We start from the raw sequence: 15,396 nt of genomic DNA on the forward strand, positions 1-15,396 counted from the left end.
TACCCCATACTACCTGCACTGAGACATGGACAGGGGAAGATGCAAAAATGGGAGAAGGGCCTGTTCATTTCATCCTTGACACTGAGGGGGATGAAAGGATACCAAAGTCAATCTAAGCCTTCAGAAACATCTTCATTATTCAATCCAGCTCAACATCAAAAGCACTTTTGAAAGATGTAAATGAAGCAGCACAAGGAGGTCTGGAAGTCAAATGTTTTAATTCCCACTCGGAGGAGGTTCAATTCACAAGTCTCTTGGGCACTGCCCAAGATAAAGTAAAGTTGTGTAAGAACTTAATAAATGTCCTACCAACCACTGCTGCAATATTCCTTACTACTGGGATATCCTGCCAAGAGTAGCCATACATCTGGCTAACATATCAAAACAGGGCCCTTCCATGCATCACACATTAGATGCATGTTCCACACCCGAAGGTATGAGGTTCATAAGTGATGTATAAGCACAAAACCATCAGAACACATTTGTCCAGATGTAAGGCAGCATCAGAAGAGGGAAGAAATATCTATGGATATGTGCATCAAGAAAAAAGGAACAGAAATCCTTTCAACCAGAAAAGAAAAAAAGAAACCCAACAGGGGGAAGAGGGAAGGATGGAATGCTGCAACAGTGATTACTAGGACATCTGCATCATGTTCATACACAACTGTACTATGTCCTTCCTTAATCACTTTTTCAGTAATCCTTATTATTGGGAGGATAGTAAAGTTATGAAAGAGATTGGGAGGAGGAAGAAGAGCTGAGGACCCCTCCAAAAAAGCATGAAAAATGGACCTAGTAAAACCTACTCTGGCACTAGAAAATGCATTCAACTGAGTGTTTAGTAAAAGTATCAACAGAAGACCACTTAGCAACTTCCAAAACAGATCTCGCATAGAGACTTTTAAAAAATCTCCAGAAGATACAACTACTCTAGTAGAATGGGCCCGAACAGAAGAAGAAAGCCATTTTCTGTGAAAGAAATAAAATGAAATGCCTTTAGATATCCACAAAGAAATGGTTTGTTTGAAAACTGTCAAACCCAACTTCTTACTCTGAAAGGAAACAAAAATTGATCAGATTTCCCAATATCCTTAGTCTTACCCAGATAATATCTGAGCTGTCTATGCAAATCCAAAAAATGAAGAATTCTCTCACTTTCATCTTGAAGTGTGGGGAAAAAGCAGTAAGTTGGATATACTGATTCAAAGACAAATTATTGACTAGTTTAGGCAAAAACAATGGGTTACTTCTGAGAGAAACTCTGTCTTTGTGAAAGACTAAAAGAAGGAATAGTCATAAGAATCTGAAGTTCAAAGACTCTTTTGGTTGAAGTCAAGGCCACCAAAAGCACAGTTTTCCAAGTGCACAATTTTAAATATGAAGAGGCTGTAGTTTCAAAAGGTGGCTGGATTAATTTTTCCAGAACATACTTCAGGTCCCAAGGAAGAGGATTATATTTTCTTGGGGGCCTAATATGAAGAACACCGTTTATAAATCGTTTTACCTCAAAAATCTAGAAGTGAGTGTTGGATTCCAAGGCAGAAAGGCAGAGATGGCTGACAAATTATTTTTAACAGAAGGATATGCCACAACTGAGATATGAGAGAACAGTAAGAATTCCTTAAAAAGTGGGTCCTGTTCATTGTTGTGGCACCATACAGAAAATATCTTCCATTTAGACAAACAAGATATTCCAGTAACAGGTTTTCTTATCAAAACTCAAAGCATGTCTTTAGAAAAACGTGACAGAAAGGAATCAAAACCCTATAATCCACAGAGTCAGTTGCAGAGTGAGAAGAGGAGGGTGAATGAATGAGTCCTTCCTGAGTGAGCAAGTCCACCTAGTGGGGTAACCTGTGATAACTGTCCATGGCCAGGTGAAAAAGAAGGGGGAAACCTGTGCTGTCTGGGAGTCACCAACAAGATTTTGTGCCTGTCCAACATAATCTTGAGAAAGACCTTCAGCAACAGGGCAAGAGGGGGAAATGCATACATAAACATCCCTCTCAGAGAGAGACATGGCCTCCACTTTCCAAGGCAGAGGACATGGCACTCTGCAATAGCACTTTAAGAGTTGTCTGTTCTGAGGGAGAGGCAAAGAAATCTACTTGAAGAGTACCCCACTGATGAACAATGTCCAGGAACACATCTGTGTGCAACATTCACTCATTGGGATCTGTCCTGGATCTGCTCAAGGTGTCTGCCACCACATCTGTGTCTGAAGGACTAAAGATTGTCTGAAGAATCAACTGGTATTGGATAGCAAAGTCCCATGCTATTGGGGCTAGTTCATAAAGGTGGTAAGACATTTTCCCTCCTTGCTTGTTATGTACCACATAACTGTGGTGTTGTCTGTCAGCACTCTAGGGGGCCCTGAAGACCAGAGGTACTGCATGGACTAGTCAAAATTAAGGTCTCTATCTCCTTGATACTGACGTGTTTGGTTACCTCCTAAGGAGACTAAACCCCTTTTACGGTGATGTTGTTGGAACAAGACCCCAAGCTAGGTCTGAAGTATCTGTATACAGATCCTGAGTGGGGGGAGGTACCAGACATGGAAGACCTGGGTTTAGAGAAATCTAGTTGACCCATCAAAGAAACTCCTCCTTTAGGTAAAGCATGAGAGGAATCTGTAAATCCAGAGGATGGCAGTATTGAAGTCAAACTGCTTTTGGATCCCAATGCAACTTCATATTGAGTCTTGAAAATACAATGATAGGAATAGTCGACTTCATGAACCTCAGGGCTCACAGAAACTCTCTTGCTGACATCTCTTGCATGGGAAGAAAGGAATGAAAGAAAGCTGTTAAAAACAGAACCATGGGTGGAGGGGGGAAAAGCTGCCATATTAAGAGTCTGAATCCTGCAACCCAAGAATATCTCATCTTGAAAGGGCATTAGAACTGACTTAGAGATTGAGAGTGAAGCCTACACTGTGAAGTAGATGCACTGTGAATTCCATGTCCTTCTGGAGAGCCTGTGGAGAAGGGGCTTGAATGAGAAGGTTGTCCATATAAGGAAAACTCTGAATGCTGTGAAGACTTCAAAAGGCTGTAGCAGGAGCTAGACATTTGGTAAATACTCCTGGAGACACAGAAAGACCAAAAAACAGGCAGAAAACTATAAATGTGAGGAAAGACATAGAGAAACACAAAAACGTCCTGAAATAAGGATGAACAGGAATATGAAGAAAAGCATCCTTCAAATCTAGGGAGACCAGAAAAGCTTGAGATAGAAGAACTGGAAATAGGGCCTGAAGGGTTAACATTTTGAAAGAAGTGTTGAGAAAAAAATGATCTAAGATATACCTCCAAGAACCTTCTTTCCTGGAAACTAGAAACATCCTGGAATAAAAAAACGTATCCCTCTGGAAAGGATGAACTTGCTTATTTCTGCCCTGAGCAAGAAAACCTTGAAGCAGCAGAGGAAAATGAGGCAACTTACAGGGCACAGGTTCAGGGATACCTGAAAAAGGGGGAAAGGAATTCCATAACATTCTGTAACCCCGTTCTACTATGGATAGAAGGGTCTATATTAGAAGCTCGAAGGCCCTAGTCACTGAATACTAAAACACAGACACATATTCTGCAAACGACAAATACACAAATGCCCTAAACTGAGAAATTCAAAAACTCAAACAGTCATAGTTGTCCCACCCCACCACCCACTACATACTACCTACCCAAAAAAAACTAAATAAACCACATACATACACTAACCAAAACCCTGCTTCTAACCTTAAACTAAACCCTACTTCTAACCCTACACTAAGTCTTGCATATACCACCATGTATGCACTTACCTTAACCCGCACCCTAACCCTAAGGTCCGTAACTATCGCACACTTACCTTAAGAAGCTATACCCAAACAAACTAAATAATCTACACACATACACTTAACAAAACCCTACTTCTAATCCTACACTAACTCTCACATTCATTACCATCTATGCACTTACTTTAACCTGCACCCTAACCCTAAGGTCCGTAACTATCGCACACTTACCTTACGGAGTTATACCGCAGAAGGGCAAACCATGATGTTTCAACTTTTCGGATTTCGCACTTCAAGCCAATTGATGTTTTCGTGGTTCGATGAAGACGTGTCAGCGTTTACGTATTCGGGTAAGTACACCTATGAGCTTCTAATACAGACCCGGACAGAAATAGTCTTTGAGACAGAGGAATCTTGAGAGGAAGAGCGGAACAGTCACAGGGAGGCCACTTTATCAGGAAAGGAAGATTTCTGCCCTCTAGAATTATGAGCTGTTTTCTCTGGAAACCCTGTTTTAGAAGAGCATTCATCATTTTGTGATGCCTTTGATGCCTGAGAACAAAAGGACCTTGAAAAGGGTAGTTCCTCTGGTACTTAAGAACAGGGGAAATGAAAATCTATTTTAGAACCTGCATGGCATTGCCCTTGTCCTGTAAAATCTTAGAGAGGTCTGTAGCCACAGGACCAAACTAATTCTGTGTGGCTACAGGAGAATTCAAAAGCTTAGCTTTGACATCTTCAGGAAAGGACTAAAGCCTAAGTCAAGATTATCTACTTATTACTGACCCTGACACAGCTGCTCTAGTACAGGCATTAGCAGCATCATAGCTACACTTAATCAAATGCCTAGCTACCCGGGAAGCATAACTAAACAGGGAAAGAGCTGAGGATTTACTGCCTTTATCAGGCACACTAGCTAAAACTTCCCCCAATTTTGAAAGGACAGAGAACACATGCCCTCTCATGTGTGTTTGATAGCTTACAGCTCGGAATGCTAACATAGCAGAGGTATACACCTTTTTGCCACATCTGTCCGAGGCTCTACTATGTTTATCAGTAGGCAAGACCTTAGGGAAAGAAAGGAGCACAGCAGGCCTGTCAGTAGATAGACATATGACAGACGGATCTGAAGAAGGATTCTTATAAAGAAATTTCTGAGCCTCAGGAACCTTATAAAACCTATCCATTTTGTAGGCAGCAGGAGACTGAGACTCAGGATTCTAAGACGCAGAACTAAAATTGTCAAACAGAGCTTCCAGAATTAGAGGAAATGCTGAAGGGTTAGGAGAGTCCACCTGAAGTTAATCATTGCACCTTTTCTGAACTTCATGCATCTGTGAGCTCTCCCACTTAAAATATTGCATCATTTTAAGGATAGTGTCCCTAAAGGAAAGTTTCTCCAGTGGAGGTCAGGTGAAGGAGAATCCTCTTCATCAGAGCCCATAGCTACAGGAGAATGGATCTAGGAGGAATAAGCCAAAGATTCCTCTCCAAAATCTAAATCTTATTTCTCAGAAGAAGAATCCTGAGCCCTTTTCTAAGAAGATGAAGTGGAAGAAACTCCAAACCACCATAAGAACTTTAAAAAGCCCCTGATTAAAGTTCTACCATTCTTTTTGGGAATCTTTAGCAACAGGAGAAATATGTCTAGTCTTCTGCTTCTTTTTAACTGGGACGTCCACCTGCACAAACCTCAGAGGATCTGAAATGATGACACACCTCTATGAAGGAACCTGGAACTTCCTCATGTACAAGAATTTGTGGAATCCCCACTGGCCCTTCTGAAATAACCCAGCTTAGGTTCTCCTTTCTCTTTCTCAACAGCATTGGGAGAGCTCCAGTGGACATGCAAGTAACCTGTCCAATATCAGCCTCCATCGGGGTCACGACATCACAGCAACATAATCCGTGGCTGCATCACTGGAAACAATGGAGATGTCCGGAAGGGGCTGGACAGCAGAAGTTGCAGGGTTAAATTTCTTCTACTTCTTTAATGAAGGCTGGTTGTCCAGGAGGGAAGATTCTGAAGACATGGTCCTACAAGCAAGAAATCTGAGGCATTGGTTCTCAAGTTATACTGACAACAAAGAGACACAGCTGTGCAAGGTCTTAGGGACGAGCACTCTCTATGATTATGTTGTGCACCTAAGCAAAAAAAAAAAAAAAAAGGCAGTTATTGTGGTGGTCCTTATGGAGAATATGTCTCCCACCATCACATTTCCATTTTTTGGATAACGTGTACTAAAAACAACTAGGCCTAAAGAAAAGGAAGTGTCCCCAATGGGGTAGTTAACTGCCCAATGGTTTGGTAGTCAACACAAAGGCATATGACCAACAGACCAAAAATGAAAACTGCTTTTGGGCTAGCAGCAAAGAAGTTATGAGGATTTTGTGCTGGTATGTCACTTATGAACCTTACACCTTCAGGTGTAGGACACAAGTCTGACATGACACGTGAGGTCCCAAGCTTTGGTTTGCTGGCCAGACATACAGCTGCCCTTGGCAGAATATCTCAGTAGTAAGAAATACTGCAACAGTGATTAAGGAAGGACATCAATGGGTTCTGAAACTTCTGGAAATCTCTACTAATGTAGTCAGTGGTCAATGTTCTCTAGCCAATTTCAGTGATGAAGCAGTTGCTTCACTGTGTTTCCTCTTCCTCTGATCAACTTTCTTTTCCCAGGGCCTGTCTTTATCTCCAAATATTTTAGGCTCATCAGCCTTAGATACAGGAGGCAAAAGCCTTTTAAAAAGAAGCTTGGTTCTTTGGTCTGAGAGAGCTCTCGGCCCTAAGGCCTGGCAAATAAACACTCGACTAATACATGATCTTTCTTTCTTTACTGATGCCTGAATAGGAGCAGAAACAGACTAAACCACAACATAAGCAGTAATCAGCAAAAATAATTTAAATATTCACTATACATGGCAGTATAAATAAAGTATCTTCTCATAGAACAACATTAATGAACTTTTGTTTGTGTTGGTGTTTAAATATGGTAGCAGTAGGAGAAACCAACATGTCACTGAAAGATGAAAGAGAAAATTAGAGGAGCTTAAAAGAAACTTCTGACCAGAAATAAGTACTAAATATCTCTAAACTTCTCTAGATACTTACTAGGGCTAGAGACCTATCAATAGGCAAGCCAAATTATCAAGGAAGAGCACTTAGCTTGTAGCAGAAGTGGATCACATCTGAATACTGCTGTGGTAAGAGCTGAGGAAGATTCATACACAGGTACATTATGGGAAGCAAAAATTTTGCCAGCTTGGATCTGAGAAGGTACCTGAAGACTCATCAGTCAGACCAGATGAACAGGATGCTAGATTTTGCTCTGTAAGCTAACAATGGTTTCCACAAATTCCCAGAGGTTCTTTTGGAGCTGCTGTAAAGTACAGTATGGTGTGCAGTGTTGTTGGCAACACACGTCACAGGGTTGATATTGCAACACCTTTCTTTGTTGTTGTTGGTTCAGTCATTTAGCCGAGTGTGAATCCTTGTGACCTTAAAGACTTAAGCTTACGAAGCTTGTCTGTCAACAACTGTTAAAAGTTCTTCCAAATTTACACTCATGACTTTATCCATCTTAGTCTCTACTGCACTCTTCTACTTTTTCCTTCCAGCTTTTCCAGCATCATCTTCTTAGCCATAGTACCAGAGTTTTAGTTTTGGTATCAGACCTTCCATTGAACAGGCTAGAATTATTTCTTTAGGCATTGACTGATCCAATGTTCTTGCGGCTCACAGAATTCTCAAATGTTTTCTCTAACATCACAGTTCAAAAATGTAAATTTTCTGGTTAATGGCCTTAATTACAGTTTAACTCCTGCAGGTATGTGATATTACTAGGAAAAACATAGTGTTAGCTATTAGTTATATGGACCTTTTTTGACAACTGACGAATTTACTCTTTAAAATATTATCCATACTTGACATGCCTTTCTTTCCAGGAAGCAAATATTTTTTAATTTCATGGCTGCAACCACCATCTATAGAGATCCTACCCCGGAAGTAGCTATATGGAGTTTTCATGGGGAAGATTTTAGGGGGTGGTATGGATCTGCACCCTCTTGTGGTCTGCCATGATTACAATAAAGGAAGACACAGCAGACTTTGTCTGAAACAGAAATACCTCAAAGGGGACGGAAATTGCTCATTGACCCTACCAGTCATGATTTAAAGTTTACCAGGGGTTTTCCGGCATGACTTCATACCCACTTTTGTAGCTGACAAGGCAGAAGCAGAACAGTGGGAAGTGGTTCTAGAAATTTCAGGCTACTCTACCATCTGTTGTCTAGGACATCTATCACCACTGTCTCTTACTTTCCAAAAACCATGTGATTCAAAGGGTAGATCTTCAGAAGGGATGTCATGGGGTTCAGGCTGCTAGGCAGCAATAAATTTCCGTGGTGTACATTTGGCTGGGGACACATGACTGAACTGAAATTCAATTTACTTGAAATTCAAGTAACGTGGTCCTTCTACTCAGAAAGGTCCTTCAGTTAATCGCACTATTTTTGTGTGCACTGAATAACACTAGGAAGCATTTCAGAAAGAAACTCGTGTATGGATATTAAAACAAAAATATGTACTCTGCTTTCCAGGGATGCAATGAGCTCATACTTTGCCTGTATTTCCTGAGTAAATTTACAAGTTAGCAATATTTTACTATAGTCACCTTTTAGGTGGCAGCACATGCAGACATAGATATTTGGATGTATTTTTTTTTTCTGAAGATAACCATCTGTTCAAAAATTTAACTTGATTTCCCATGTAAGGACACTTATTTTCTAAGCATTTAATTGCCAGGGTGTTTTGCATAATTTTAAGAAAAGTATTTCATTATTTAAATTTGAAAGCTTATAGCAGACCTGTGATTTCTGATGTCTGTAAGGGTAACTGCACACAGCAATTTGTGATATAAAATGCCCCCCAAATTTTTCAGAAGCTGGTAGATTACATTCTGGTAGAAGATGGGCACTAAACTACAGTTTACCACATAGCCAATACTACTGTCTAGAGTGAGTTTTTGTAAAAATGTGTCCAACATGTTAAAGGTACTAAACATAAAAAAGAGATATCTAACTACCAGATTGCAATTGTTAAAGTGTACAGACCACAAAAGTCAAGTGCTGATGACCTACAGGAACTTTTCTTGCACTAAACACAAGAGAAAAATCACAATAGCTGGGGACTTAAATTTACCAGAAACAGACTGGAACAATGTTGATTGTATAATATTAGTAAGGAAATTATTTATAACATCTGTTCATAAGTAAGGAAATTATTTACATGTGCTCATAAACAATTGCTGCAGATTGTTAACAAACCTACTAGGGAAAAGAACGCTCTGGGTATTGGCTTGTGCTCCCTGGGAGTACTGTTACTTTATGTCAAGTTTTACTATCTTTGGTGTGCAGTGTTTATGGGGTTATAAAGGATAAAATGCTGTTAAATATTTCTGTCAAAGTGAAATTAAATAAACACACAGAAGATAAATACAGACTATATGGGCACACAGCAGTCGATGCACTCACTGGAACGTTTTGAAAAAGAAATTGAATACAAAAGATTAAAGAAAATGGTTAACATCAGGAGCTAGGCACATGAAGTCATGAGGATATATTTGTATAAGAACAAGGTGACAAATTAAACAGTATGAGACAAGATCAGGAACATTCTGAAGAAAATTTATATAAAGGCTTTGAGCATAACAGGAAACCATTTCATATATATATATATATATATATATATATATATATATATATATATATATATATATATGATGTGATAGAAGTAAAGACATACAAATTGGTAAACATTGTATACATTCTAAAATTTACTCTCCAACATAATAGACTGACAAGATATTTAAAAAGTTAAATGCAAAACCATTTGGCTCCACAAACAGGGAGATAATTCTTGCTAGTATCATCAAGGTAACTTCCGATAATTAAATTAAATTAGATTAGATTATGATGAAAAGTACTGTGAAAATTAGACCCATACAAACCACAGTGAGGAGACGAAATTATTAATAATTACCTGAGAACACTTCAAGATGAACTTAAAGGGCCATTACATCTCCTATTCATTAGGTTATATATGCATTTATATATGAGGACACTCCTCAAGTTTGGTGGAGTAGCGTTGTTAAACTTGTCTTTAAGGAAACGTTGAAAAAGACAAACCCAGAGTCACAGAAATGCACAAGTCTACTCTCTTGCTGTGGAAAAATAATGGATAAGGCTATTTTGGATAAATTGTAAAAAAGGCTGGGACTCAAAATCATATTTCTGCATGCATATATTGAAAATAGATCTAGAACTATCTGTAACATGATGTTTCTTAACAATATAGCAGTTATAAATGAAAACATGTCCTGTGATTTAATTTGTATAGCCTTCTCTTCAGTTTTTGATAGGGTCATACACAAAACACTAATGGATAAATTGGCAAAACTACATATTAAAGAACTTTTGATAAGATGAACAGCTGCATGGCTTGGCACAGGACATATACATATTACATAACTACATGAACCAATCAGAAGAGGTTAGAAAAGACTAGGGATTGAATCTGGAAAGGCAATTTACCAAGAAACAATAGAAAGATATCTGTACAGCTCCCAACTATGCACCAAAGTTCATAAGTTTTAGCAATTTTGTATGGAAGTGTTTACATAGGTGTTATTATATCCAAAGTAGAATTTTCCTCAGGAAGATAGCAAATGCTGGAGATGTGATTGGAAAAACAAAGGTAATTGGGAACAAGTGTTCTTGGAATGTAAAGTTTATGCATGTTTTAAAATTTTCCTGCAGAGAGTATTTTCTTCTGAAATGGTGGTGGTACAAATCACTGCAACTAAGGAAATGATTCTTTTGAGCTTGAGCATAGTCTCTGAATTGTTTAATCACAGTTAGGCCTACTGGCTGCCAAAAAACATTTATTAGAAAATGGAAATTAAAATCTAAACCAGCTGTAACTAAAGTACTGAATACTGTAAATGAGATAAAGTAACTGGATGTTAGATCATTAGAAAAAGGAAAGTACAAATTACACAGAAGTATCTAGAATCTGTGGGAACAATATATGCAGAAGTATGTCCTGGAGAAGGAATGAGGTGTAACTGAAGGTTTAACAAAATAAAGTGAACAATGTATCTAATGTTGGAGTGAATGAATGTTAAAAAGTTAACGTGCACAATGCATGAAAACATTTTACGTTTTTTTTTTTTTTATATTATCGTATGTGCACCTGTGTGATTATTTTATTTGTGATTTAATAAAGATGCTTATTAAGACAAGTGCATAAGGATTGCTGTACAGACCTGGTGAAATATAACTTTTGGCATCCATCCTTGGAAGTGAGGCTGTTCTTGTCACAGCTACCAGAAGTAATATATTTTTTGTTTATTTTAGAAGTTTATAGTGTACCAGGAACTCTAAATTGTCAGTAGGTAAGAGTGTTTGTGTGTTTGATATGGAAAAAAAACTGGTAACCTCCTTCCAATTTCTCCTTTGCCTTGGAAACTCTGCAAGCAAAGGTGACTCTAGGAGTCAGATATGACTTGTACAAGAGTGAGCAGGTTCAGTAATTTTTATCCTTAGAGTGCCAGACTGGTCTAGCTGGTGGTAGCATGGTACCACAGAAGCAAGAAGGGATGATGGCACTGAAAAGATATATTAGCCCCATCTAGAAATCTATATGTATGAATGTTTAATAATATAAACCAACATTGAATGCATAATAATATAAACCAACAATGTAAGTAAGACAAAACTGCAAGCAAAGCAGTGAGTCAACAGTGATGAAGTCAGTGATGATACTTTTGTTTTCCGGCCTTTGGTATTAAATCACTCTAGGGTATGGCAGGTATTGGTTATGGCATAAGGTAGAAGCATATACCTGTCATATGCCCTTAAGGTCATCCTTGAATGTCATGACTGTTAAGTTGCTTTTCTATTTACTCTGACTTGGAAGGCTTTTTCTCCTTACACTTTCACCTTCATTTTGTAAAGGATGGAAAACCAAGGGAAATGTTCTGCTACATGCAAAACGTTGTTCAGTCTCAATGCCATGCATTACTCTTGGGCCACAAAGGGCAGCAGTAGCACAATGCTCTACAAAATCACAATGTTTACTACTATCTAAGAATTCATGTCTCACTTAAGTCTATGACACATGAAAACAACTACGAGAATAATGTTATTACTGACTTAGTAATAGGCCACAGGCAGTAATTGTCACCTTTCCTGCATTTTCCTCCATTTCCTGAAACGTTAGAAACACTTTGAATGTTTTAGACTTGGTTAGTTAAGCCTTGATAAACAGCAATGAGTACCACAGTCTGCAGTAGAAATAAAAACAGATGTAAGTGTTGGTATCTTTGTCATTTATTACTTAACTCTGGACTAAAAGTAAAACAGCAGTCCTTATTTTTGGCACTGATTTAAAAAATGAAAAAGTGAAAATATTAAGTATTTACAATGGAAGATTAATTTAACATGGACAACAGATAAGTATCTAACACAACAGGAAAGAAAAGTAAAACATGTTACGGATATTATGAAGGAACTGAATAACTATATTTAAGGTCACATTGTGGAAGCAAGAGTTACAAAAATTCCTTATGCAGGCTGAATTAAAATCCATTGAAGTTGATGAAGTGAGTGGAATGGCAGTACAATTAACAGGGGACAGCAGAACTGTATTGCCTGTCTTCTGTAATACTCTGTATGATTCCCATAACACAAAAGCATGGGGTGTGCCCTTGGGAAGCCAGTGTACAGTAGCTTTGCAACTACATACAGAAGTAAGCTGCTCAATATTTAATTATTGGTCATTAAAATATTGATTGCTTACCTCTTCTTTATCAGGTCTACGAAGATGATTACATCTATCCAAAAAGCTATGGCATCCTGCTATCCATTCTTTCTGGATGAGGCTTTGAAAGCCAATTTTTGTTCTGTAGTAGTCATCCATCATAATCTGGACCAGGCTTGATATCACACAGCAAAGATCAGAGCAGTCATCCTCTAGAAAAATTAGCATTTAAAAAGTTGTATGTGCAGTCAAAATCATGTGCTACTGGTGAAATGTTTTACAGAGAGTTACCAAAATTCATTACTTAGCTAAATGTAACAAAAACTGGGGCACAAAAGTTATCAAGGAACATGATGACCACATTTTGTTTCTAATCATGACCACAGTTTCAGTATTACATGGCATGAGCAGTACACGTGACTCTTGTTACGAGGCTGCATTATGAACAGTAAAGTAAATAACACTAAGCTCATCTCTAACTAATGACTGACCATGAAAAGCATTGCAAGTTACTTACCAATTTGTTTCCTGGGGAAAAATAACTGTTTCAATAACAGTGCATGTCCCATAATGTACAAGAAACCAGTAAATTAATAAGTCTCTATTATTATTATTGCTAAAAAATCATTTCCAGTCCTTAGCATGCCTTAACTACCCACTAAAGACAAGCAAACATTTCACTGTTTCAAACTTATCTAGCTCTTATTCACAAATGTGAAGCCCCTTCCCAGTCCTACCTTTTACAATTCACAAATGTGATGCCCCTTCCCACTCCCACTCTTTACAACCCTCAGCTCAACAGAAGACACATTACTTCAGCGTCTTAGAATGCAAAGGGAGAATGGCAGTGCTTGGTTTCCCTGTGACTGATAACTATATCACATAGTTGTGAGGCTTTCTAGTCTCTAAATGTGTTGTTGAATAGACAATACTGCCTTCATTGTCCTTTTTATGGTGACCTACAGATGTTCAAGTAACATACTGTTTTTACCAGCAAGTGGTCAATTTATGTGGAATGGTTCTGAATAGCAGGGTCTTCTAAACAACATTCTACACCTGCAATTTGATTATGATGTGCAGGACAACCAGTACTTATTTGTGTCATCATCATCTTAGTGTACTCTCAGGATGAAGATTTAATTGATGTTGCCATATAATAAGCACGTTAACCTTTATCCTGAGAATGCCATCAATCACTGTGTTATCACTTTTTAGACAAACCACTGCAGTAAATAGACTGCCAAAGAAGTGACTCAGTAACAGACTCTAGCTTAATAATATTTAATTTCGTTATAACTGATGTTTGAGCCAGCATGCCATACAGGAAGCAGGCAAAAACCCTAAGCATTGCGGATTGGACTACATATGTACAGTATGAGGAGGGGTATGAAGCAAGGTAAACATATTTGAAATGCAGTGATTCTTTCTGTCATAGACATAATTAGTTTCAGTCCACTTATAATGAACCACAGCATGTGTCTTGACAAAAAAACAATGTTATGCCAGTTATTGTGAGTTATGCTGAGTTTCTTTCCTCAAGCTTCCTGGCTGGTGAAAACATTTTGCAGCAAACATAGTCTGACCCTATTGCCCACTTTAACTAAACTGAGTTGGACAACTTGACACAAAATGACAAAACTGCACTTTTGATTTTTTTTCACCACTTCAATAAGGGTGGAAAGGTCCACATCTACAAAATGACTGAATCACTCTTTTTTTTGCATCAGGAAAAAGCATTATTTAGATTTTTATTTGTATTTTTAAGTTATGCTCATAGCTGAAAGTGAGACTACAAAAACTGAGAAATGAAAGTGAAAGATTCTTCATAAGGCATCTTCTATACAGGAAGGCTACAGTTTTTCATTTTAGATCTATCACATGACTAAGTGTCAATCTTAGTAAGGACTCAAAAGAGCCAGTATCTTCCATCCATCCTTTGTTGGCCAGGTTAGTCTCATTACACTAGTAGCCTTTTTTCAGGGGGAAACCAGAGGTGGTTTTAATACTACCAGAGAAAAATTGGCCAGGTCATTGGAGAACTTCCACTACTCTTTTTCAATAGGTACTGTGGGATCTTTTATATCTAGTTGAGCTACCACCAACACAAGCACATAGGTCTTGGTTTGGCATCTTATCTGAAGAACGGCACACTTAGGAGTGCGGCATCCTCCCTTAAGCTGCACTTCAGTATCAGCAATCAATCGACCTACTGTGGGAACAGAGCCCACAGCCTTATACCAAAGGCAAGTGCCCTACCTGTTGTGCCACTGATTGATATTTTGCTTCTGTATCATTTAAGTATTTAGAACACCTGAAACAAAATTACCTAGTAATCTATTAATAAAGCTCTGGAATTTGAATCACAAGATAAAAGCATAATAACTTCTCCAAAAGCCATATGCACATGCTGATTAATTTTTGTTTAGACCTTGGCAGGTTTTATTCCTTTGCATTAAATCTCTCCCTTTATGAAAGTTAAACCTTTGCAACACATGCAAAAGAAGCCAAGTGTATGGGTTACGTGTTTACTAAATGGGGTTGGAGGCCATAGATCTGAGTATCTCAGGTACTTGTTATCTTACTAAAAGTAGTTTGGTCGCACTTAGTCCAGAAAGCATGAACATATTTGACGTCTACAGATAAGTTTTAAGAAAACAATTACAAAAGAAAGAAAGAAAAAAATACTAGTTATTCCTTTTCAGCTAGTAAACAGCTACAATGCCAACCCAACCTAGTGTTGGAGTTGCCTGATCACATACTAGTTTTCTTTAGTATCAGGTACAGTTACAAAGCAGAG

General features: G+C 38.2%; 1 protein-coding gene across 1 annotated transcript in view; it reads right to left on the reverse strand.

The window, feature by feature from the left end:
- The window catches only part of MTMR12 (myotubularin related protein 12), a 1,177,010-nt gene that overhangs the window by 170,628 nt on the left and 990,986 nt on the right, over positions 1-15,396 (reverse strand). The window contains exon 13 of the mRNA XM_044073440.1: positions 12,639-12,811. Coding sequence (XP_043929375.1) covers positions 12,639-12,811 — 173 coding nt within the window. The remainder of the gene's footprint in view (positions 1-12,638; positions 12,812-15,396) is intronic.

The sequence above is a fragment of the Protopterus annectens genome, chromosome 1.part1, assembly GCF_019279795.1.
Source record: "Protopterus annectens isolate FY-2018-M chromosome 1.part1, PAN1.0, whole genome shotgun sequence".
In the NCBI taxonomy this organism is placed as follows: domain Eukaryota; kingdom Metazoa; phylum Chordata; order Ceratodontiformes; family Protopteridae; genus Protopterus; species Protopterus annectens.